Below are 25899 nucleotides of genomic sequence, written 5' to 3'. Positions count from 1 at the left end.
AAGGTTGTATATTTTAATGTTGCACAAATATTTACCCAGATGACACACTAGTAATGGAAACCCTTTTTTCCCCCTTAGTTTGGTGGGATTAATGGGTTCCACCACAAAACCGCGCTCGACTAAACCGCGTCGCTGACGTCATCAACAGGGCGACAACAGCGCGGAGACAGAAGCACGCTGTAAACCCTAAACCTAAAATTAACACCTAAACCTAAACCTAACCCCCAAACCTAACCCTAAACCTAACCCTTAACCTAACCCTAAACCTAATCCTAACCCTTAACCTAACCCTAAACCTAACCCTAAACCTAACCCTTACCTTAAGTTGAATCGGCTTGCTTTCAAAGCGCTATTTAAAGCGCCCTTCTTTCTCCGCGCTCGCTGTTGTCGCCCTGTTGATGACATCAGCGACGCGGTTTAATCGGGCGCGGCTTAGTCGAGTGCGGTTTTGATGGGTCACGGGATTAATGTACATTTTTTTACGGAGCAAGGCAGCTCCTTCGCCACCACTGATCAATGCACCCCAGTAATGTGGTGTTAAGCCCTTTGTAGGTGACCCAATTGTGGCTCGGGTTGTCATTGAATTTTTTTGCTACTCACACCGTGCAATTCGAAGGGGAACACAGCCAGTTTCTCCTCTGTGCCCCCACCCCTCCTACCAATCTATGCCAGCCACAATATCTTTCTGGGATATTCTTATCCTTCTTTTTTCAGTGTCCTTTCATGGATGAGCGAATCCTCAGCCTGCACAGCAAAATCAAGAGCCAGTTGCTGGAATTTCCGGACCAGTAAGTAGGAAATCCTTCTGTCTCCTGCAAAATCAATAGCAATAGCAATAGCAGTTAGACTTATATACCGCTTCATAGGGCTTTCAGCCCTCTCTAAGCGGTTTACAGAGTCAGCATATTGCCCCCAACAATCCGATAGATAGATAGATAGATAGATAGATAGATAGATAGATAGATAGATAGATAGATTGCAATAGCAATAGCAGTTAGACTTATATACCGCTTCATAGGGCTTTCAGCCCTCTCTAAGCGGTTTACAGAGTCAGCATATCGCCCCCACAGTCTGGGTCCTCATTTCACCCACCTCGGAAGGATGGAAGGCTGAGTCAACCTTGAGCCGGTGAGATTAGAACCACTGAACTGCAGATAACAGTCAGCTGAAGTGGCCTGCAGTACTGCACCCTAACCACTGCGCCACCTCGGCTCATCAAGGGTGACAAAGGGCGATTCCCGATTTCCAAAAGGGAAATTTGAATTCTGGGAAAGCCCCCCCCCCCCTTCCCTTCCATGCTCAATGGGTGTGTGTGTGTGTGTTCCTGGATCTCACGTTGAGTAGATGGCAGGGTTGAAATCCAGCAAGTTCTGACAGGTTCTGGAGAACCGGTAGCAGATTTTCTTTTAATTTTTTAAACAAACAAACGAACAAAAAACATAAAACATACAACCGTCTTCCATTTCATATAGCGTGTTGTTTAGTTACAAGATTCTGTGCGTCCTTCACACGGTCACCACTTACAATTATATATCGAATCACAAAATTCTTCATTACAGAAACATAAGTACATTATTATTAAATGCCAATTTTTCAACTGTAATTGTTATTCCTTAATTTTAAACAAGATATCTGAATATTGAATCCATACAACATCCTTTTGCCTCAATAGTTCAACTCCAATTATTATCCCTCGGTAGCGGAGTTTTTGAGTAGTTCGGAGAACCGGCAAATGCCACCTCTAGCTGGCCCCAGAGTGGGGAGGGAATGGGGATTTTGCACTAATCTATAGCAATAGCAATAGCAGTTAGACTTATATACTGCTTCATAGGGCTTTCAGCCCTCTCTAAGCGGATTACAGAGTCAGCATATCACCCCCACAGTCTGGGTCCCCATTCACCCACCTCGGAAGGATGGAAGGCTGAGTCAACCCTGAGACGGTGAGATTTGAACAGCTGAACTGCAGATAACAGTCAGCTGAATGGCTGCAGTACTGCACTCTAACCACCTTCCCCTGCCATGCCCACCTGGCCACACCCACAGAACCGGTAGTAAAAAAAATTGAATTTCACCACTGAGTAGATGCGTTGATGCTTTTAGAGGCATTGCAAGTGGGAGGAATCGTATCAGCTCAGATCTGGGGGGGAGGGGGGGCGGGAGGAGGGCCATGAATCACCCCTGACTTCCTTTGAAGATAAATTCTTACAACTTTTACTTCTTAACCACCATAAGGTAGAGGTAAAGGTTCCCCTCGCACATATGTGCTAGTCATTCCCGACTCTAGGGGGCATCTCCGTTTCAAAGCCGAAAAGCCAGCGCTGTCCGAAGATGTCTCCGTGGTCATGTGGCCGGCATGACTCAACGCCAAAGGCGCACGGAACGCTGTTCCCTTCCCACCAAAGGTGGTTCCTATTTTTCTACTTGCATTTTTAACGTGCTTTCGAACTGCTAGGTTGGCAGAAGCTGGGACAAGTAACAGGGAGCTCACTCCGTTACGCGGCGCTGGGGATTCGAACCGCCAATCACCTTTCTGATTGACAAGCTCAGCATCTTAGCCACTAAGCCACCGCGTCCCCCCTTACTTAACCACCATTGCTCAACCCAACAGGCATTGTTCTTATTTATTTTATTTATTTTATTATCCAAGACCAGACATTGCTGACGAACTGAAGGATCTTATAACCCAGATGCTGGATAAAAAGCCGAATCCAGGATCACCATCCCAGAAATTAAGGTAACTTCATGGCCAGGTTCAGTTTCTTGAAAACAGTAGAGACTAGATTAATGGGAAGTTTTAATATGTAACCAAAGTGCCATATTCCTTATGATGAGGTTCCCCCCCTAATTTTCCTGCCAACGCTTGTCTCTTCCTCCTCCCTCCCTCTTTTCCGTGCCCCCAGCTGCACCCGTGGGTCACCAAGAACGACACGGAACCACTGCCGACGGAAGATGAAAATTGCACGCTGATCGAGGTGACCGAAGAAGAGTGGAGAATTCGGTCAAGCACGTCCCCAGCTTAGCCACCGTGGTGAGTGGACTTCGAATACCCCGTCCCGTGGGTTGACGCCGCTGCCGGCCTTTCCAGGGTGTCGATTCCACGCCTTTCGAATCGGCTCCAATTTCGATAACGGCTTTGCCATTAAGCCGTTATTGGTCCCTGCGGAGAGCCAGAGGGCCTGACTCAGAGCTTCAGATGAAGTGGGAATAATGGACTCAGCTGGTCGAATTCTAGATTTACCCCGTGCAAGAGGTTGACACGTTTCCATTTCTGGCTTGTTAAGATCCCTGGGGAAATTGACTTCTCTCCTTGGGAAGTTTGTTTATTATATATATATATGGAAGCAGTTAGCTTCCTCCCATAATTGGGGCATACCAGGGGTTGTGACTTTAAATATATACCTTTCTCCCTGGCTCAGCTGATAATGGATCGAGCCTGTGGCTTAATGGTTAAAACATCTGCCTAATAAGCAATACAGCCCAGGTTTGAATCCCAGTCAGGGTATGGCTAGCTGATGAGAGCTAAATAGCTTGAAATAGATCTATACTAGTCTCCCTTTATTTATTTATCAGCACTAATACTACATACATACATACATACATACATACACACACACACACACACCAAAGACATATAATATATAATATATATATATATATATATATATATATATTATATATTATAATGTATATATATTATATATATATATATATATATATATATCTATATATATATATATATATATATATATATATATATACATACACACACACACACACACACACACACACACACCAAAGGCATTTACCTCTCTCTTGATCCTGGAAAGGTTCTCTGCATTGGCTGGGATGTATATAATAATAATAATAATATAACAACAACAACCTTGGAACATCGTATATTTTAAGAAGGTCCTTGGTTGATACCTAGGACGCCGGCAGCAAACCGTATCCACCATTAGCACCAGTCACTGGTATTTGTAGTGCATTTTTGAATGTTCAGTTGGCTGAGTTTCATGTTTAATGAATAAAGTATATAATAGTAATAATAATATACATGAGTGATCTCCAAGAGAACTCAGAGTCATAATGGTGGAAGAGGGCTTGACGTAAATACGGAAATATCTCCTGTTCTCAGATCCTGGTAAAATCCATGATCAGGAAAAGATCTTTTGGAAATCCGTTTGAGGGGAGTAGAAGAGAAGAAAGATTTCTGTCTGCACCGGACCGACAGACTTACTTGATGTAAGTGCCTCTGAGTGGGCTATTGTTGACGTGTAGCCTCTGAACCTCCCTCCTCTCTCCTTCCTTCCTTTCCTCCCTCCCTTTCCTCCCTTCCTTCCTTTCCTTCCTCCTTTCCTTCCTTCCCTTCCTTCCTTCCCTTCCTTCCTTCCCTTCCTCCCTCCCTCCCTTCCTCCTTCCCTCCTTCTCTCCTTCCATTCCTCCCCTTCCTCCCTCCCTCTCTCCTCCTCTTTCCCTTCCCTCCCTCTCCCCCTTCCTCTTGATGTTGAACATCTCTTAAAACTTGAAAAAATGGGGTTGGAGAAAATCCCCCAGATTTCTTTCCGTTCCTACATTTTAGCACCACCACCCCATCTTTGTCTTAGCAATAGCAGTTAGACTTATAGCGCTTCATAGGGCTTTCAGCCCTCTCTAAGCGGTTTACAGAGTCAGCATATCGCCCCCAACAACAATCCGGGTCCTCATTTCACCCACCTCGGAAGGATGGAAGGCTGAGTCAACCTGAGCCGGTGAGATTTGAACCGCCGAACTGCAGATAGCAGTCAGCTGAAGTGGCCTGCAGTACTGCACCCTAACCACTGCGCCACCTCGGCTCTTTTTGTCTTCCTTTCAAAGCAGAAAACAAAGCAGCGAAGAGGCCTTCCGCGCCACGAACAATCTGCCAAATGTGAGCGAAGATGAACTGCTTTCTTGAAAGAAAAACCACAAAACACCCCCTTGCCCTTCCTGGAAAAGGGGCACCTGGTTAGCTCTCAGGCGTGGTCCCGCGAGGAGAGGACGTCCCGCTGACGGTTGAGCCGGCATGCCTTCTTCCACCACGTTGGTTCCTTGTCCGAAACGCAGGACGTAAAGAGTTTGGGACAGCATGCTGTACAGATCCGAACCCATCCCCTCGCCACCCAAAAGATCTCTGCTGATTGGAAACCAGGATGTGGGAACCGAGGAGGATTATCACCCTTCAGGCTTACTGGCGGCCATTCACCGCAGCTGGGGAGCATCGTGCCGACATTTTTTGGGGGGGGGGGGGAGGTGTGAAAGAAACTCACCAAAAATAAAACCGAGTTTGGAAAGAAACCGACGTCTGCTCAGGCCAAATCCTTTGCAAAAACCACGGTCCAACTTTTTAAAATAAAAAATGCTTGCTTTGGGGTGTTTTTTTTTAATAATTATATTATTATTGTTATCCTTTTTATTGCATGGAAACCAAACCGACGTCACACTAAGGTGTTTGCAGAAGGCTTCGCTTTTTGTGAGCAGGCGATTCCGTTTTATTTTTAAGAGCGGAGCTATTGTATTTTTGGGAAAGAGTTTTTCCCTTCGTCCGAAAGCGAAAGACGGAAGGGGCCAAGACTCTGCGTTTGAAGACAGGTTGTTGCGGTTGTGTTGAAGCACAAATGGCTCGTATTTACGGATCCTAATTCTAATACTTTCTGTCCGTGTTACTGTATAAGCTAAAAAGTCACAAAATTCAGGGTTTTATAAGCAGTAGCCATCCGGCACTTGCTGGCATGTTCCACGGTCCAATAACTTTCGAGGATGGACGTAGAGATTCTGCAGTTTTTCCCAAGATTCTTCCCATGGATTGAAACCAAAACCAATTTATTTTATTTTATTTTTTTGCTGTTGAGCACTCTTTGCTTACAAAGAGGAGTTTCGTCCTCTCCCGTTTTCCTCCGCACTTCTGGTTTTAGAAAGCAGCCGGCGTCACATATTCCGGTAGAGTCGCAGTTCCGAAGGGAGGGAAGTGTTGTCAAAACCAATTCCCAGATGCGTTAGGAACCTCACCCCGTAATCTTTTTCGCAGATTAACTTTGCTCGGAAGTATAACGGCTCATTCAAGTCTTTGCATCTGTTTTTTTTTAAAAAAAAAAAGCCGCCAAGAATTAACGCATGGAAAGGCTGCCTTGGTTCTTTTTTGTTTTGTTTTTTAAGAAAAACATGTTTTAAAAAAAGATTTAAAAAGTTCTCATTCCATTAAAAAAAGGGGAAAAAAATCACGAGCGTCAGAATAATTTCTGGCAGGTTCCTTCTGTGCAGGGCAAGTAATTTGGACCATCACGTTCTTATTCTAACCCGGCGGGATTGCGAGACGGTAGCATTTGTTGCCGTAAAAGCAAAAGGAGAATGGGGGGGGGGCTCATTGTAATGGGGAGGGGGCTGTGTGTTTTCAGGTGCTGCTCCCCCCCCCAAAACAGTGGAAATATCGGTCAGGAGTGCTGTGAAATGTTAAGAGGGATGAGGAGGAAGCGTAGGATGGAGTAATTTCGATTTTTGTGTTTGCAAGCGTGTCTGTATCGCCATTTGTGATGATGCTACTTTAAGAATCAGGAATGTTTTTATAAGGCCGGCTTTCTTTCTCCTTTCTCTCTTTCTTCTCTTTCTGTCTTTCTCTTTCTCTCCCCTCCCTCCCTCCCATCTCATTATGGGTATATTTGTTGATATTGTATTTTCAAACGCAACCATTCGCCAAGAAAAAATAGCAACAGAAATCATAATTCCCAGTGCCTTTATTTTGTTTTGCAAAATATTCTCATCGATGCTGCCTCACTCCTAAAAGAGGGAAAGTGCCATTATCTTTTCATCTGTCTATGAAATTTCTTTCTCTACCCTTCCTTTCATCCTCCTCATTTTCTCTCTTTCTTCTCTTTTTCTTTTCTTTCTGTCTTTCTCTTTCCCCTCCCTCCCTCCCTCCCATCTCATTATGGGTATATTTTGTTGATATTGTATTTTCAAACGCAACCATTCGCCAAGAAAAAAGAGCGACAGAAATCATAATTCCCAGTGCCTTTTTTTGTCTTGCAAAACAGATTATTTGCACTTTTGAGGGAAAGTGCCATTATCTTTTCATCTGTCTTATGAAATTTCCGTGTTTAGAAACAGGGCAGCAGGGATTCAGTAGTAGAAGCTGGAGAGGGAAGAGGCGAACATGCCAGCATGTTGCATTTATTTAACATCCTGGGGATCTCCAGGTTGGAATTCTAGTCCAGCGGGCATTCTCAAGATCCGCTTAATTTCAAAAATAGAGATTGCAAATTGCATCCCTTAAAAAAAAAGGGGATGACCATGGAAAAGTGACTCTTTCCACCCTTTCCAAATGAGTGGGTGGGGTGTGTGATACGTAACGAAGAGAAGCAGATCAGAAATCGGCAATTCCAGAAATAGCAAAGAAGTTTTCTTGGTCCCACCACATCTGTGCCTACATCCCCATCTGTCCAAAGGACTGGACGGTGGGCGAGGCACATAGAAGATCCGATGCAAAACTCTCGGTCTACTCAAAGCTTGGCAGACCCCGCGCCCAAAAAGCATTGGAAGGTTTTCAGGAGAAGATTGCTTTCCATTTTGGTTCAGGAGTCCACCAACAGAAGCAAAGCTGGACGGAGGCCGGGGTGAGACGGAGGAATCACGGATCATCTTGGCTGGGGTGAGATGAGCAGGATCGTTTGTGAAGGATCATCGCATTGTGGCTCAGTCTTGGACTTCTGCCTGGCATCCATCCGTATGCCGGAGCTAGAATATAAAGGCAAGACTCAGGATGGGAGAAACCCAATTACACCAGGGTTGTCCCAACGTTGGTAACTTTTAAGACGGGTGGAGTTGAAATCCACCCGTCTTAAAGTTACCAAGGTTGTCCAACCTTGAATTAAGACTGACGTTTTCCTCCCAAGTTGACAGATGAATTAAAAAAAGGGGGGGATCACTCATTCAGAGAAAATATTTTAATTTTTTTGTAGAACCAAGATAAGTCCTGAATTCAGGACTTCCGTTGGGCAGAAACCTGACGGGGGTTGTTATTCTTAACAGCTCTGGAATCTTGGCGTCTCGTTAAGCTGTCTAAACAGCAATTCATCAAGCTGTCTAGCAGTTTATTTACCCCTCTCTTTGGGCCTAGAACACAAATTATAATCCTCAAGCCATCTGGAGAGACAAAAGAGCAATTCCACAGGCAGGTTTGCAATTTACCTTCTCCACTTCTGCAAGCAGATGCTAAAATCCTTAAGTAGGAGGATATCGTTTTTAATTTACGTTGGTTTGGGTTACAAAGCGCGAACTGTCTTAAAACCGCCGGGAAGCGGCAAGCTTACCAATTCGTACTCGTCCACGCGTTTGTATTTCTTCTCTCTATACAAGTATCTTTTCTTCATAATATACAGGACAATGATATCACAGAAGATGGTGGCCTGGATGAGGGTTCACAAGGGAAAGTATTTTGAGAAAAGAAAAATCTTCCAAAGACTAGGAACATTTTAAAAACTACTCGGGGGACGGGGGGGGGGAAGAAAATAAGTTTCTCACCATGCCAAACAGAGCGAAGCCGGATCCAATACTGATTATAGTAGGGATGATGTCGAATTTCCCAGCCTTAAAAACATAACGAATAGAAGCAAAATATTCTATTATATCTCCTTAAGAACACTGCAGAAATTTTCAAGATACCGTTTTCGATTCACACAATGAGCTGTGGTCTTTGTTTCCACGTGTGATTGTATTGATGGTGGTCGTGACCCGACAAATGCGCGCCCGACAAACCGCGGCGAGAAAACCGCAACGTCAAATCGCGCCCACAACAACGCGCCGACAAAACCGCCCCCACAAAAGCACGATTAGGGTTAGGTTTAGGGTAATTATGTTGTTTTCGCGTTGTTTGTGATGGCGCGCTTTTGCGGGGCACTTTTGTTGGCGCGCTGTTGTGGGCGCGATTTTGACATCGCGGTTTTCTCGCCACGCATTTGTCGTGCGTGCATTTGTCGGTGAACCGATGGTGGTTTGTGGGTCATGATTAATGGCTTAGAGCAGTGATGGTGAGCCTTTTTTGGGTTTGCATGCCAATGCGGGGGGGAGGGACGCGCAGGGGGGATTGTGCACGGACGTGCCATATCCATGTTATGCGCGCTAACCCAGCACGCATGCACGCACAACCAGCGCTCCGCCCTCTTTTTGGCGTGCTTTTTTTGCCCTCCCCAGTCTCCAGAGGCTTTATAGGAGCCTGGGGAGGGCGAAAACAGCCCCCACCCAGGAGCTTCCCTGAAGCCTCCGGAGCGTGAAAAAAACGGTCCTACGGGCAAACCGGAAGTTTAGGAATGGACTTCCGATTTGCTCGTAGGACCGGTTTTAGCCCTCCGGAGGCTTCCCTGAAGGCTCCGGAGGGCAAACAAACGACTCTACGAGCAAGTCGGAAGTGACTTTGGGTCACTTGGCCGGTTTTTCCCTCTCTGGAGGCTTCAACAGAAGGCACGCGCACTGGCCAGCTGACACGGCAACGCCGCGCGTGCCCTGACAAAAGGCTCCGCGTGCCACCTGCTTAAGCTCGCCATCACGAGCTTAGAGCAATATTTCTCAACCGGAACCATTTTCCAAAAGTACAGATAAAATACATCATACAATCCCCCCCCCAAAAAAAAATTTACCGTGCCAAACACCATAATGTCAAAGCGTATGCCATAAGCCTTTACAAATGTCCGGTACTGAACGCCGGTGGCGGTGCGGTAGTATTTTGCAAACCTATACCAGGAGAAAGAAAGTGAAATTCAAGCCAATGATTGTGACGCCATCCCAGCAACATTTCTAGGCTGGAAATATATATAAATCCAATATTTTAAACCTCCCCCACCACCACCCTTCCAAGATTGATGGGCCATTCATGTATATCCCCAAGAACTTCATAGTTGTGACAAAATAATATCCCTCTCGGTAAAAGTTTCGTCGGTTATGGAGTCCTCTCCTACTTTCACACAAAATCCAAATACCACTTCAAGTAGTTTCTCCCAGTTAAAACAAACTCATAAATATATTTTACACGCCATCTAGCAGTTTGTATGTGAGCAGCACCTTCACCCGCTTTGGCATAAAGCTGTAAAAAACCGTGAAATTAAAAACAGAAAACGAAATGCTGTTTGGCGTAAAAACAGTTAAAAAAAAAAACCACCCTGTCAGATCTGAAATTCTTCGGAGATTAAAAAAACATCTTCATTTGGTGCGAAAACGAAATCAGTCACCAGTTCCAGCTGAGATGTCCCACCACCAACTTCCAGCTTTAGCTGCTTGAACCTTGCCTTACCTGAAGTTGAATCCTGGGGAAATGGAATGAGCAGGATCCTTGTTGTCAATTCGCCGAAAGGAATACTTCGGCACGAGCGGGAAGCTGAAGTGTCCAAGTCGCAATCCCATCGGATCTGCAGGCCCATCACGCCACCCTGCAAAAAGGACAGATCAAACCAGGCACGAAGGCTACCACTAACTACCATCCTGGCCAACACCTGTCTATGCGGTCAACATTTTGCCGGAGTCGATCGCTCCAAATCTCAATGGATTTTGATGGTCAGCTCTGAATTCTCTTCAATGCATCAAGCACATTACATGCCGCCTTTGGCCAGAAGTGAGGAAAGCCGCCAAGTCAAATGAAATGGCTCTTCCTTTCCATGTTGGGCCCGCCAGGGGCCAGCAGAGGTGGCAGCAGATTCAGAAAGTGAGGAGGGTTGGGGAGGAACCTGGGCCAGTCCTGGAGTCTGGGGAAGGCTCTGAGGAGGGCTCTGTGTCGGAGGCAGAATGAGGGCCTGGGCCGTCTGACAGTTATCAGCTGCCTTCAGAGTCGGACATCAGTGAGGCAGAAGAACAGCTGGAGCCTGTTCCCAGTGTGCACATGCGCAGAGTGGCCAGACGAAGGGAACAGCTAAAGAACAGGGGCGGGCTTAGGAGTAAGGCCACAGGGGGACGTTGAATGGCCCCTCCCAGAAGGAATAAAAGAGGAGCGACAGGGGAGTGGAGTTTGCAGGAGACAATTAGTTCGCTTCATTGGCTCGCAACTCTCCGAGACGCCAAGTTTTGCAGATATCGGCCTGGCAGCTCTCCAAGCCTGATCAAGGTCGGTAATTGTGAACTATCTTGAAAGAAAGATTTTGCTGGAAAGGAATTCGGCGTACATTAAATAAAAGGGGTTTATCGGGATGAGGACTCGGCTTCGTGCTGCTGGGGAAGCCCAGGTCAGGCCAGCCCAATGTGTTTTGAGACCCACCTCAACCGCCATCTCTTGAAAGTTCTGGCCAGCACCTTTAACTATGTCCCCGAGGCGAAAAATCGGGCAAAAGGGATCCGTCTCGACATTGTATTTACAGCCCTTCAGGTAGGTGCGATTGATGAAGGGAAGTATGTTTCTCCTAGAAGAGAAAGAAAAGTGGTGTCTGGGTATATGCACCCCGAAGGAGCCCGTGTTGAGGTGCTAAGTAACCCCCAAGTTGGTCTGTTGTAACTTTGATCACTAATATACATCGCTGTGCATATGTTGTGCTTTCTCACTGCTTTTAACTGTTTTCAATTTTTCATCAAAATAGCGCCAGGGTTTCACAGAGCCATTTTGCATAGCCCACCCCTACACACACACACACACACCCCTCACATTTCTCCCCGTAGCCCCAACTCCAGCCAAAAGAGATTTTTAAAAAAAAAAATACACATACTTTGTAAAGTTGAACTTTGGGTACCAGATGTTGTTTTTCACAAGGAGGGTAAATTCCTCAGCACCCCGCAAGAAAGCTGGACTGCCCAGCGATTCAGGAAAAGGACAAGAAGACGAAAGAAAAAAACTATATTTGTGAAAAGGTCTAGTTTCTTATAGCCAACGTTTTAATTCTTAACCATCGCTGTAAAACTCCTTGATTTCAACCAAACATCACCCTTTCAAAAGGACTTTCGAGATCCAATGAGATGTGAGGGCAGGGTTTGCTAAACACTAAACCAAGATCCATGCCAGGGTCCCAAATAGCATCCAAAACTAAATCAGAATCCAAGGCAAAGGATTCCTCAAAGTTCCAATTTATGAAGAGAGCCATGTTGGCACATCTGGGAAAAGCTGAATCTGAAAGCTTCCCGGTTTCCCCCCCCCCCCAGTTGAAAGTTCAAGATCTTGCCCCCCACACCCACAAGTCCATCCCATGGTCCAATCATCCACTGCCACGCTGGCAGCTTCCACCATCCAGATCCGGTCAGGTGCAGCAGTGCAGAGAACAAAGGATGACCTTGGATTTCTAGAAAGAATGTTGTTATGGCTACATAGCATCTAACTCCGTACAATCCCCCCTCCCATTTTTCCCACAATAGAAAAGGCCTAGTAGAATAATAGAAAGTGTGGCAGGCCAAAGACCCCCCCCCCCAAAAAAAAGAGGGCTGCAGGCCTCACAGTCTATTTTAATTCAGTTTTCCCGAAGAAGCCACAATGTGTCAGACCTGGAAGCCATCTTTACATCAGCCCTTCATGCCTGCCACATTCCCATTGTGGGAAAGGGGAGGGGGGATTCTATGGAATATGGGAGAGAGAGAGATAGGCATAACCGAGAGAACTTAATGATGGGCTCTGTATGATTGTACACTACGCATTTTTCCGGTCTCAACACCTAAAAGAGCCGAGGTGGCGCAGTGGTTAAATGCAGCACTGCAGGCTACTTCAGCTGACTGCAGTTCTGCAGTTCGGCTGTTCAAATCTCACCGGCTCAAGGTTGACTCAGCCTTCCATCCTTCCGAGGTGGGTAAAATGAGGACCCGGATTGTTGTTGGGGGCAATATGCTGACTCTGTAAACCGCTTAGAGAGGGCTGAAAGCCCTATGAAGTGGTATATAAGTCTAACTGCTATTGCTATTGCTATAATAACATTCCTTTCTCAGAGAGTCAAGGACACCTTGCCCTGCAGCTGCGATGGTGTGACAGGGAGGCACTTCCAGTGTTGGACGGTGCCTGATTGGACCATGTGATGGACACGTGGATGCTGGGCAGGGTTTGGATTTTCACTGGTGTGGGGAAAACCTGGAAGCTTTCAGATTCGGGTTTCCCCAGATGTGCCAATATGACGTCTCTAATAAAATGGAACCTTGAGGAAACTCAAAAGCCTCGGAGTCTTCTTTCGTTGGGGTTTTTTTTACTTGGGACCTGGCAAAATGTCTATGGGGATTCTTGGCAGAGGTGGGTTCGTCAAATCTACCGGACCAGTTAGAAGAGGTTCCACCAGTGGACCCGGAAAGCAGGCCACACCTACAGAAGAGGTTCCGAAATTTTTTGGAACCCACCACTGCTAAAGGGTTAGGGGTGCAAGGATCTTGTAACTTGAAGGCTTTAAGACTTGCATGCTTCAATGCCAGAGTTCCTGAGCCAACGTGACTGGAGGAGGAATTCTGGGAGTTGAAGTCCACAAGTCTTAAAGCTTTCAGTTTTCAAGATCCCTAGTTTTTTTTTCTAAAGGGTTAGGGGTGTAACTTGACAGCTTTAAGACTGCATGCTTCAATGCCAGAGTTTCTGAATAGCTACTTGGACGACCTACGTACTAATTCATAATCTTATATCCGGTCACATGGGCAGCAAGCCACTCCCATCCAGTCACATGGTGGAAAGCCACTCCCACAAAGGAGGCCACACCCCACAGAGTAGGTTCGAACAATTTTTGAAACCCACCACTGATTCTCGGTCATCCAGGCCACAAGGTGTTTTTTTTTTTTCAAAAGACTAAACATTTTCCTCAAGGGAAAAAAACCCCCACAATCCAGTTGATTTTTGAAAAAGCATCTTTGAGACACTATTTGGACAGTTGATTTTTGCCGTGACCCGACAAATGCGCGAACGTCAAAACCGCGGCAGTAAAACTGCGTTGTCAAAAGCGCGCCGACAACAGCGCGCCGACAAAAGCACGCCGACAGAAGCGCGATTTAAGTTAAGGTAAGGTTTAGGGTAGGTTTAGGGTTAGGTTAGGGTTGGTTTAGGTTAGGGTTACAGCGCGCTTCTGTCGGCGCGCTGTTGTCGGCGTTGCTTCAGCGCTCATTCGTCGGCGCGGTTTTGTCAGCGCGGTTTTGTCACCGCGGTTTTAGTCAGGCGCGCTTTTGTCGTTCGCGCATTTGTGGTGGAACGATTTTGCATTCCTGCTAGAACCCTGAAATGCAAATATAAGCCAGGATTGCAATTCCAGAAATAAAGGCAAGGAGTTGGCATCATCAAATAATTCAGCCAGGTGCTTTTTCTAGGAAGAGTTGCCTTCCACATCCTCTCCATTGCCTTCCTCCTCCCTCCTCCCTCCTCCTCCTTCCCCTCCTGCTCCTCTCCTCCTCCCCTCCTCCTCCTCCTCCTCCCTTCAGATGCTTACTTGGGTAAATTCTCATTCTTCTCCACTGGACACCAAGCAAAGACCTCACAAGTCTTAATGATTGTAGTGTCTGTCTGATTGTACACTACGCATTTTCCGGTCTGAACACCTAAAAAGATACAAAACGGACATCATGAAGTGGAAGGAAACTGGATCATCTCAAGGCATAGTAGAATAATAAAAAGTGGGGCAGGCCAAAGACTAAAAGAAAGCTGCAGCGGGAATAGCAATAGCAGTTAGACTTATATACGCTTCATAGGGCTTTCAGCCCTCTCTAAGCGGTTTACAGAGCCAGCATTATTGCCCCCACAATCTGGGTCCTCATTTTACCCACCTCGGAAGGATGGAAGGCTGAGTCAACCTTGAGCCGGTGAGATTTGAACCACTGAACTAGCAGTCAGCTGAAGTGGCCTGCAGTACTGCACTCTAACCACTGCGCCACCTCGGCTCTTCAAGCTTTTAAAGCTTCACGCCACGCCGAGCATGAAATGCACCTCCCCATATAAGATGTTATCTAGGTCAGGGACCCCAAACACGGATCTTCTGTTCAGTTCTATTTCACATTTTGCAGCAGCGTCGTTAAATTTTCTGCTGGAAAAGTTCTCCCCCTCTTATATCTAAAGGGAAGGGGAGGACCTCAAGATGAAAGCATGCCCCCTACCATTGCTGTGGGTGCCGGAGTAGCCTTTTTTGCAGTCTGCATCTGACTCGCACGTGGTAGTCTTATCTGGGAACTGGGGAGGAAGAGCAGCAAGAGATAAGGGAAGAATCTGTTATCTGTTCTGCAGTTCAATAGCAATAGCAATAGCAGTTAGACTTATGTACCGCTACGTAGTGTTTTGCAGCCCTCTCTAAGCGGTTTACAGAGTCAGCATATCGCCCCCAACAACAATCCGGGTCCTCATTTCACCCACCTCGGAAGGATGGAAGGCTGAGTCACCTTGAGCCGGTGAGATTAGAACTGCCGAACTGCAGATAACAGTCAGCTGAAGTGGCCCTGCAGTGCTGCACCCTAACCACTGCGCCACCTCGGCTCATTCAAAGCTCTCTTCGAATGCACGGCCGACTTCGGCTGCCAGTCCCTTGGAAATGTGGGGTGTCCTCGACTTACGACCACAAGGGGGAGGACTAGAATTGCCATTTCTAAGCTAGGCAGTTGTCCAGTGACAGCTGCGCCCAATCTTACAACCTCCCTTTATTTTATCACGGTCCTTAAGCAAAACACTGTCGTTGTTAAGTCAGTGCTGAATGACAAACGCCCAGATTTGATCCCTTGACAGTGGAAATGCTGCAATATAAATTTGAAGACTGGTCGCCAGTCAGTTTTGGTTTTTTTTGAGTAATATTTTTTATTTTTTCATTTTCATTTTCATACACTCACATCTATACAGTCAGTATTTTTCCGTGCTGTCGTAACCTAGGCATTGTGCAACTTATAGAAATTGTGCAATTATCCATTTATCCCACGGTTTCCCCGACAAATTAGACTGCGCCTTATACTGATTTTTGCTCCAAAATATGCATTAGGGTTTATTTTCTGATAGGTCTTATTTTCGGGGAAAATAAAATAAATAGAATAGCAGAGTTGGAAGGGACATTGGAGGTCTTCTAGTCCAACCCCCTGCTCAGGCAGGAAACCCTACACCACTTCAGACAAATGGTTATCAAATATCTTCCTTAAAACTTCCAGTGTTGGGGCATTCACAACTTCTGGAGGCAATTCGTTTCATTGATTAATCGTTTATTACTATGGTATTAAATGCATCCATCTGGGGCTTATTTTGGGGATAAGGCTTATATTACAAGCCTGAAAAATCACGCTAGGGTTTATTTTATGGTTCGGTCTTATTTTGGGGGGAAACAGGGTATACTTCGCTCCCAGTGCACACAAGGCCAAAAATAAAATTCAAATTTTCAAATTTAATGAATTATATGCCGCCCAATCCCGAAAGACTCCGGGCGGCTTACAGGGATATAATTCTAAAAGGATAAAAATTAAAAATAGAGAAGAAAAGGCAGATTAAAGAAAAAAAACACATCATGCACTTCAATCTAGGCGGGGCTGGACCTCATTCGTGAGGTCAACAGCCCCAGGCCTGCCGGAATAGACAGGTTTTTAATAGCCTGGGATGTAGACCCCAGATAGGATCTCCTGGCCCTTTCTGAACTCTGCACCCAGTTTCAGATCCTTCCTTTTGTTTCTCAGAGAAAAGATATACCAAAACCTGAGGATAAGCCTCAGCCTACCTCTGGACAACTCCCTTGAGTCTGATTCAGCGTGACGATCATATTTGTCATGACGAAAACCGAGTTCTCCGCCTAGAGAGAGAAAAGAAGATGAAAAAACAGAGCTGAAACGGTTGAAGACGTTTGACCTGGATTTAAATCTGCAAATTAAGACTTCCTTCTTTTTTTTGCATCGGTTGAATTAAAGATGCATCTTTGCAGACCACAAACAAACAAAAAAACCACACCATTTCATTACTTCCATTTTTCCTGCTGCTGGAAAGTATCCTGATTTAAATAGGACCATCCGTTTCCATGAGAAGTGAAAGGTTAATTCAAATATATTTACCCTGGGGTTAAGTGCAGGGTGAGTTACATGTTGTAGGGAGAAAAATATGTGTCGGGTCTGAAGCCTTCTTTTCTTATGGGTCTTTGGCCTGCCACACTTTCTATTCTTCCACTATGCCCTTTTTCTATCGTGGGAAAAACGGGAGGGGGGGATTGTACGGAGTTAGATGCTATGTAGCCATAACAACATTCTTTCTAGAAAGCCAAGGTCATCCTTTGTCTCTGCACCTCTGCGTCTGACCGGAACTGGATGGGTGGAAGCTGCCAGCATGGCAGTGGGAGATTGGACCATGGGATGGACTTGTGGGTGTTTGGGACAAGATCTTGAACTTTTAACTAGGTGAGGAAAACTGGGAAGCTTTCAGATTTGGGTTTTCCCAGGTGTGCCAAGATGTGGCTCTCTTAATAATTGGAACTCTGAGAAATCCTTTGCCTCGGATTCTGATTTACTTTTGGATGCTATTTGGAACCTGGCAATATGGTTCACCCACAAATGCGTGAACGACAAAAGCGCGCCTGACTAAACCGCGGTGACAAAACCGCGCGCCAAAACCAACCCGATGAATGAGCGCTGAAGCGCGCCAACAACAGCGCGCTGACAGAAGCGCGCTGTAACCCTAACCCTAAACCTAACCCTAAACCTAAACCTTACCTTAACTTAAATCGCGCTTCTGTCGGCGCGCTGTTGTCGGCGCGCTTTTGACATCGCGGTTTTAGCGCCGCGGTTTTGTCGGCGTGCTTTTGTCGTTCGCGCATTTGTTGGGTCACAGGCAATATGAACCATTAGGTAAGGAATTGTGCAGCAAATAAAACTATGAGCTTGCAGAGACAGTTTGACAAACATTTATCCACTTATCTCATATGTCACTCAGTGTTGCTACCACGGTAGCTAAAAGCATCCGTGTTTTCTCATAGAAACCAAACATCATCCTCCGAAGTTGCTCAACAACAGGAACTTGAGGTTGCAAGCCAAGAGATCCACTGTACTCCGTTGTTAGAGGTTAAGGGGAGGAATCCCCCTAGATCTGCCAAAACACAAGATTGGTCTCCCACGGACTCACCTGAGATGGAATACGTAATCTGCCACATCCCAAACCCGGGGTCCCAAGTCGGAGGTGTTGGTCATGGTGACGCCTTTCATCTTGGTGGTTACCGAGCTCACCACCGAGTCGGTTTCTTGGTAAGCCTTTTCCCAAAAAAGACCCAACTGCAAGGAAGAGGAAGAATTTCTCAATATGGCTGCCTCAGAGAGAAAGAAAATGGATTTACATTCCCTGTGTGTCCGAGCTTGTATATTTTATTTTAATTTCTTAGTGCTTAGTGATAGATAGATAGATAGATAGATAGATAGGTAGGTAGGTAGGTAGGTAGGTAGGTAGGTAGTTAGGTAGATAGATAGATATAGATAGATAGATAGATAGATAGATAGATAGATAGATAGATAGATAGATAGATAGATAGATAGATATAGAGGATAGATAGATAGATAAATAGATAGATAAATAGATAAATAGAGAGATAAATAGATATAGAGGATAGATGATAGATAGATGAGAGAGAGAGAGGTAGATAGATAGATAGATAGATAGATAGATAGATAGATAGATATAGATATAGATATAGATAGATAGATAGATAGATAGATAGATAGATAGATAGATAGATAAATAGAGATAGATAGATAGATGATAGAGAGCGAGAGAGAGATGATAGAGAGAGGATAGATAGATAGATATGGATAGATGGATAGATGGATATAGAGGATAGATGAGAGATAGATGAGAGAGAGAGGTAGCTAGCTAGATAGATAGATAGATAGGTAGGTAGGTAGGTAGGTAGATAGGTAGATAGATATAGATAAGATAGATAAGATAGATAGATAGATAGATAGATAGATAGATAGATAGATAGATAGATAGATAGATAGATATAGATAATGATAGAGATGAAATAGATATAGATGAGATCGATGATAGATACATAGATAGATACATAGATAGACAGACAGACAGACCAAAATAGATAGACAGACAGATAAGATATAATAGACAAACCAACATGGATGGATGGATGGATGGATGGATAAGGTATATAGACCAAATAGACAGACAGACAGATAATAGACAGACTGCCATAGATAAATAGATAGACAGAGAAGACAGACAGACAGACAGACAGGACAGCTTATCTTGTCTCTATTTAATGACAATATTGTATTTTTCATTAAGGAATAAGCTTGTCTGGGAGAGTGGCCTTGCTGAATCTATGAGGAGAAATATTTTATTTTATTTGTCAAACAGAAATTATAAATTCAAGCAAACAAAATGAAAAAAACACAACAACCTAAAATGTGAGAGGAACAATCCACATGTTGTGCACCTATGCAGCCCCCCCCCCACTCCACTTAGGAACCTCTTAAATATGGGATGAGGTCCTCAGAAGTTAAATATCAAGTTGTTACTGAAGAATTTTTAAAAAAATAATCTTTATTGGTTATACATTTTTTAAAATAAGACATACAAATACAGCTTTAAACATACAACCCCCTCCCCCCCCCCTGACAGTCCTTCACAGCCCAACAATTTTTTTTTTCTTCCTCATTGTTTAGTCTCTATCCAGCATCTTCTTGTTACAAAAGTGACTGAAGAATTTTGTGGTGCTTTTTTGTGACATTTATAGATGTTGGCCTTCACTTCTGGGTCTGTCAGAAGCCCAGTCAGCTGGGAAAAGATTTACAGCAAGGAAGGCTTCAACCTGAGGGAAAAAATTTAAACCACGCAGTTCAAGATGGTGCCATTTCCAGCCAATGGGAAGCCATCTGAGAAAACTGGGGCCGGGTGGCTGGGTGAACAGCCAATGGAACAGCGGAGCCCCCCAAACTGGGCAACCAATCGGCTGTTTCGGCGGGAAAAAGGTGGCTATAAAAGGAGCAGCAGGCGAGGGCATCTCTCAGAGAGCTGAAGAGAAGAGGAGGTAGAAGGAAGAGCAGCCCTGAGGGGCAAAAGAGCTGAAGCCCCTCCAAAGGCATCCAGTCACTCCCTGCTGAGCATCTGGGGCAGCTGAAGCCCCTCCAGGCTGAAGACTTGAAGAGACCAGAAGGAGCCAAAGGAGTTGGAGGACCAAAGAGGCTAGAACAGCAGCTATGAGGGGCCATAGAGCTGAAGGTCCTCCAGAGGCATCTGAACTGGAGGCTGAAGAGTGTAGAAGGGCTGGAAGAAGCCTGAAGTGTCTAGAGTCACTCCCACTGACCTGACTGACATCATCCAGACTGAAGGGGTGGGGGGCTAAGTGACCAAAGAGCTGGAAGTCCATAAGGCCGAAGGGCCAAATAGCTTATCCTCTGAGCCACTGGGCTTGAGGAAGCGTATGTGAGGCAAAGGAGTTGGAGCCTCCCCCCCTCTCAAAGTATCAACTATAAGTTGGAGGGTGAGGAAGGCTTAAGACACTGAGCTTGTTGATCAGAAAGGTTGGCAGTTCAGCGGTTCAAATCCAGGAGTAGGATCTGGCTGCTGCTACTGCTGGTTAGCTCAAGGATGTATTGAGCATGTGCAAAAGGTAAAAACAAGATGGCGCTGCCAAGAGAACCATTTGGGGGTGTGTGGCAGACATGGGTCACTGCCGGTTCCAGCAACCCAGGCCGCCAATTTACGACTGGTTCAGCTGAACCAGTCCAAGCTGTTAGGAACCCACCTCTGTTCAAATCCCTAGTCTGGGTCTCCTGGGTGAGGGGTTGGACTAGATGATCTCCAAGGTCCCTTCCAACTCTCTTACTGTTAAGGTCAACCCTAAGGAACCTCTGTGGGGAGGGGGTGCTGCTATCGCTGTCTTTCTGAGAGGTAGATATCCCTTCCAGCTCTATCTGGTTGATTGATTGATTGATTGAATCCGACCCACCCTGGGAGTAAGAGCCGAATCCTGCCAACATTTTACGTATGGCTAACTCCTTGGGTATTTAAAATGGGGAAGCAAACTTGCAATAAACCCAAGTCAAACCCTTCAATTACTTTCGTTTTAAGCTTCCCTTTGATACCCAGAAAAGAAGCTTAGCGCTGCCTGTATAGAACAGTGTTTCTCAACCTTGGGAACTTGAAGATGTCTGGACTTCAAGTCCCAGAATTCCCCAGGCTGGGGAATTCTGGGACTTGAAGTCCAGACATCTTCAAGTTCCCAAGGTTGAGAAACACTGGTATAGAAGACCCTCAACTACTGGGGGGGAAAACCCACTTCAAACGTTTCAACTTCAGGAAAGAATAGTTGAAGGCGAGTCCCAAAGGAAGCGGGGAGGGGGGGACGACACTAGGCCGGCGTGTTTCTCCTTGGGACAAACCAGGAGTAGCGAACGTGAGTTTTCCCTGCGCGAAGATAGTTCGTCTCTAGGGGGAAAAAGACTCGGAGCCAAATTGCCGATAAAGCGGCCGAGAACGGAGATAAAGAGATCCGGGCGTTGCGGGGGAAAGAGTTCGGCTCAAGATTTTGCCCAATCCAATCTGGGGAGGAGATCGCTTTCCCCAGTCTCCGCCGTGGGAATCATACCGGACCCAGGCAGCTGTTCAACAGGTTCAAACTTTCCCCCCAGCTGTGCAAAAACCTCCTTTCTGGAGGGGTTAAATAGACCTTCCAGGCTGGGAATCCCAGCCCGGCAATCGGGCGTCGCCCTCCCCGTTTGAAGAACTTCCTCACTAGTCAAGGCGCTAGTCCCTAAGAAGAGACAAACTCGTGCCTTCCTTACCCGATGACGTAGGCCAAGATAACCAGCTGGATCAGGCGCTTCGTGAACCCCACTTTGCGGCTCTTGATGGACACGATCCTCGGGGTTTCGTACTCGAAGAAGAAGCTGTAGAAGATCTGGGACGTGTCCATGGCTGTCAGACGCTCGGCCGAAGCGACTGGAGAAGTGCGGGGTCAGCAAACCCGAGTCGTGTGCTTCCTCCTGCTCGCCAGCAGCATGTTGCAAGAAAACGCCGGGCGGCCTCTTGCCGGGAAGAGCTGCGGGCGTGTCCCTGTCCTCCGATTGGTTGCAGGGGGGAGAAGGGGATTCCCACCCGCTGACCACCTTTGCCCCCGGTGCAAAGCCGCGCGGATCCCCGAAGCGTCTCTGCGCAAACATCGCTTAGCATCTCCGAAGACAAACACGTGCAATGCGGTCTGACCACGATTGCAGCCGCGCGGGGTGGTGGTGGTGGTGGGGTGATGGGAACTGAACCCCACCACCCTTCAGCAGCGGGTGAAGAGGATACCGTAGGCGCTGCACTTCGCTCTTAAAGCAGAATTGTGCTGTAATAACACAACTCTGATGACCTTAAAGCCGAGGTGGCGCAGTGGTTAGAGTGCTGTACTGCAGCCACTTCAGCTGACTGTGATCTGCAGTTCGGCGGTTCAAATCTCACCGGCTCAGGGTTGACTCAATAGCAATAGCAGTAGACTTATATACCGCTTCATAGGCCTTTCAGGCCTCTCTAAGCGGTTTACAGAGAGTCAGCATATTGCCCCCAACAATCTGGGTCCTCATTTTACCCACCTCGGAAGGATGGAAGGCTGAGTCAACCCTGAGCCTGTGAGATTTGAACCGCTGACCTGCTGATCTAGCAGTAGCCTGCAGTGCTGCATTTAACCACTGCGCCACCTTGGCTCTTCCATCCTTCCATCCTTCCGAGGTGGGTAAAATGAGGACCCGGATTGTTGTTGGGGGCAATATGCTGACTCTGTAAACCGCTTAGAGAGGGCTGAAAGCCCTATGAAGCGGTATATAAGTCTAACTGCTATTGCTATTAAAGAAGGACCGGGGTAACACGATAGCACTTTTCCAATATCTCAGGAACTGGGTATGTCTGGTTTAATGAAAAGAAAGACTAGGAGAGACACCATAGCACTTTTCCAATATCTCAGGGATTGCCACAAAGAAGAGGGGGTCAAGCTATTCTCCAAGGCACCTGAGGGCAGAACAAAAGCAATGGGTGGAAACTAATCAAGGAGAGAAGCAACTTAGAACTGAGGAGAAATTTCCTGACAGTGAGGACAATTAATCAGTGGAACAGAAGTTGCCTCCAGAAGTTGTGAATCTCCAACACTGGAAGTCTTTAAGAAGATGTTGGATAGCCATTGGTCTGAAATGCTATAGGCTTTCCTGCTTGAGCAGGGGGTTGGATTCAAAGTCCTCCGTTATTATGATCTTTTAACCATGGAAGAGATAAAAGGCAGCTCCATTTCCTGGAGGTGAAGCAATATCTTGCATTGTAGGCCGAGTGGTTGCTAGGGGCACAGAAGTCTTGCCAAAATAAAGTTGGTATCCAAATACACAGCTGGGGGTTTCTGAGCTTAAATCCTCTCTTAGCAACTCCCAAACCGTTAACTGTGGCTTACCAGTTCATTAAACAATGTTAGGCTATCGCACAAGGTGCTAAGCCGGAATTTAATCGGGCGGTCACATAAATCAGCAGCTTAATAAGGCTGCAAATTTCATGCATATACTAATTGCAATATAATTATTCAGCCTGAATTCTGAATTCTCATTTGCCTGGGGGTTCAACCTGAACTCTTGCTGCTTATTTTAATCGGGAATCAATGCGGATCAAGAGAGCGATTCAGATCCCAGACAGACCTACCTGTAGTAGACCAATTATACAGGGAAAACCAGATAAAGTCCTTCTCTGACAGCAAAACAGAACTGGATTAGTTGCTAAGCCTTTAGCTGGCTTCTTTATAATTAAGTCTAAATCCCCCATGAAAATGCCAATTGGAAATGCTGGTTCACAACTACTTAATCTTCCTTGTTTTTTTATTGAAAATTTTTGAAAAAAAAAACTTTTACAAATGTTTACCTCCCTACCTCTCCCCTCCCCACCCAAACCTGACCCTCCCCAACCTCCTCCCCCCCCAACTTCCAGAACCAATACAGGGTATAAATCTTTTAACAAAGATATTCTAAAATAAACTTAAAGAAAGTTAGTATCATCTTTCATTTGTGCTTTAACTCCTCTTTGCTAGGCCAACTCTAAACAGATTATATCATTCCTTGTTTCTTCAGTCATAAACTATCTGGAATTTCTTAGTCCCATATTTGTTTTGAGTATAGTCAATCCATCTTCTCCACTCGTTTATATCTCTCATTTGAGTGGTCCTTGAGATATGCTGATATTTTAGCCATCTCTGCTAGGTTTGTTACTTTTAATGTCCATTCTTGAATAGTAGGCAAATCTTCCTTCTTCCAGTGTTGTGCCACCAACAGTCTTGCTGCGGTTATTAAATGCAAAATCAAGTTAGTCTCTATAACTGTACAATCAGTAATTATACCTAACAAGAATAACTGAGGGGTAAACTTTATCCTTTTTTTAAAGAACATTTTGCATAATCCACCATATTTTTTATCCAAAATGCTTTTTACCTCTTTACAAGTCCACCATATATGATAGTATGTAGCATCGAGACAATCACATCTCCAGCATTTAGGTTGTAAATTCAAATACACACAGGCTAGCTTTTAAGGATCTAAATGCCATCTATAAAACAGCTTATAAAAGTTTTCTCTCAAATTTTGGGCTTGTGTGAATTTTACATTTCTTCTTAGGTTTTTTTTTTTTTTAACCACGCCATTTCCATCATGCTTTACAATTTCTTTGTCAGTTGAAATTAAGCACGCGCACCATCTTTCATTCTTATAAATTTAATTTCCATCTGTACAAACGCACAGATAATTCACACGATCCTATTGTATAAAAAAATGTACAAGCTCTGCAACCCCTATACATATTAGTGCAACATGAGATTAAAAGAAAATTGCAAAAAAACTTTTTTTTTGTGCTAACAAACAGATTCCATTTGGCAACAATTAAGTAGATGAGTGCAGAAAAGCAGCCACTGAAATGTTATGTTTCATCCGCCTCTGATAAAGGGAAAAAAAAACCACTTGAAATAACTTGCTAGGACCAGCTTGCGAACTAGAAGACGGCTATCCTTTGGAACAGACTATCAAATGATTTTAAAAAAAGCATAGCACAGCAATTTGTGAAAAAAAATGTCTTTTTGTGTAGACTTTTGAGCCGAGGTGGCGCAGTGGTTAAATGCAGCACTGCAGGCTACTTCAGCTGACTGCTAGTTCTGCAGTTCGGCTGTTCAAATCTCACCGGCTCAAGGTTGACTCAGCCTTCCATCCTTCCGAGGTGGGTGAAATGAGGACCCGGATTGTTGTTGGGGGAGATATGCTGACACTGTAAACCGCTTAGAGAGGGTTGAAAGCCCTATGAAGCGGTATATAAGTCTAACTGCTATTGCTACTGCTATTTTTAGGTACCAAGTGCTGTTAAGCAATGAAATCGAATGGAAAAGTTCTTTTATGCTGCCCCAACCAGAGATTTTTTTCCACATATAGCATCCCCACAATTCACAAAATTTCTAGGCGGCAAAAAAAGCATCTCCCAACCATTTTCTGTGCACTAAGGACAGTTCTGCACCATCCTTCTCATCATCTTTATCTCGCTCCCTTCTAAATGAAGATGCTGAAGCTGAACTCGGTGGCATTTTGCATGGAAAACACCCATGGTTTGAAGTAGTGGTGGGATTCAGCCGGTTCGCACCTGTCCGGGAGAACCGGTTGGTAACTTTCCAAGCAGTTCGGAGAACCGGTTGTTGGAAGAAATCTTTTTGTTTTTTTCCCACTTTACAGGGCTAATCCTGTAAGGAAGGCAGGAAGGAAACATTCTGGTGTTATTTCTAGCCTAATCTTTATTGCCCTGCTTACAGAAACTGCCTCTCCGGTTAACCCTTATACCATTGTAACAACGAAGGCGAAGTGCCCATCGACCTGAGTGACATTGACTTGGCCATGCCCACACGGTCACATGACCACCGAGCCCCGCCCACCCAGCTGGACATTAGGGCAGAGAACTGGTTGGTCAATTATTTGAATCCCACCTCTGGTTTGAAGGATATTTAGAAACGGGAAGATACCAATCTTGAAAACGAAAGGTATTTCTGC

General features: G+C 45.4%; 2 protein-coding genes across 2 annotated transcripts; one reads left to right on the top strand and one right to left on the bottom strand.

Annotated features, from left to right (window-relative positions):
- Window positions 1-552: 552 nt before the first annotated feature.
- LOC116523386 (calcium/calmodulin-dependent protein kinase kinase 2-like) lies at window positions 553-5677 on the top strand (the record flags this gene model as incomplete). Its single annotated transcript, XM_032238488.1, is given in 7 exon segments — window positions 553-788; window positions 2648-2703; window positions 2706-2734; window positions 2901-2985; window positions 2988-3028; window positions 4136-4242; window positions 4855-5677. Coding segments are annotated over 7 exon segments (633 nt in total), but the record flags the coding sequence as incomplete, so codon positions are not given.
- Window positions 5678-7008: 1331 nt separating this feature from the next.
- Window positions 7009-21920, bottom strand: LOC116523385 (P2X purinoceptor 4-like). The gene is given in 14 exon segments (XM_032238487.1): window positions 7009-7746; window positions 8322-8417; window positions 8533-8598; window positions 9645-9738; window positions 10295-10373; window positions 10376-10430; window positions 11249-11390; window positions 11691-11771; window positions 14355-14463; window positions 15016-15088; window positions 16602-16673; window positions 17986-18125; window positions 18128-18135; window positions 21658-21920. Coding segments are annotated over 14 exon segments (1188 nt in total). The 5' UTR covers window positions 21789-21920; the 3' UTR covers window positions 7009-7704.
- Window positions 21921-25899: the final 3979 nt, after the last annotated feature.

This window comes from Thamnophis elegans, unplaced genomic scaffold (genome assembly GCF_009769535.1).
Source record: "Thamnophis elegans isolate rThaEle1 unplaced genomic scaffold, rThaEle1.pri scaffold_236_arrow_ctg1, whole genome shotgun sequence".
Taxonomy (NCBI): domain Eukaryota; kingdom Metazoa; phylum Chordata; class Lepidosauria; order Squamata; family Colubridae; genus Thamnophis; species Thamnophis elegans.
This window is presented reverse-complemented; position numbering and strand designations above follow the sequence as displayed.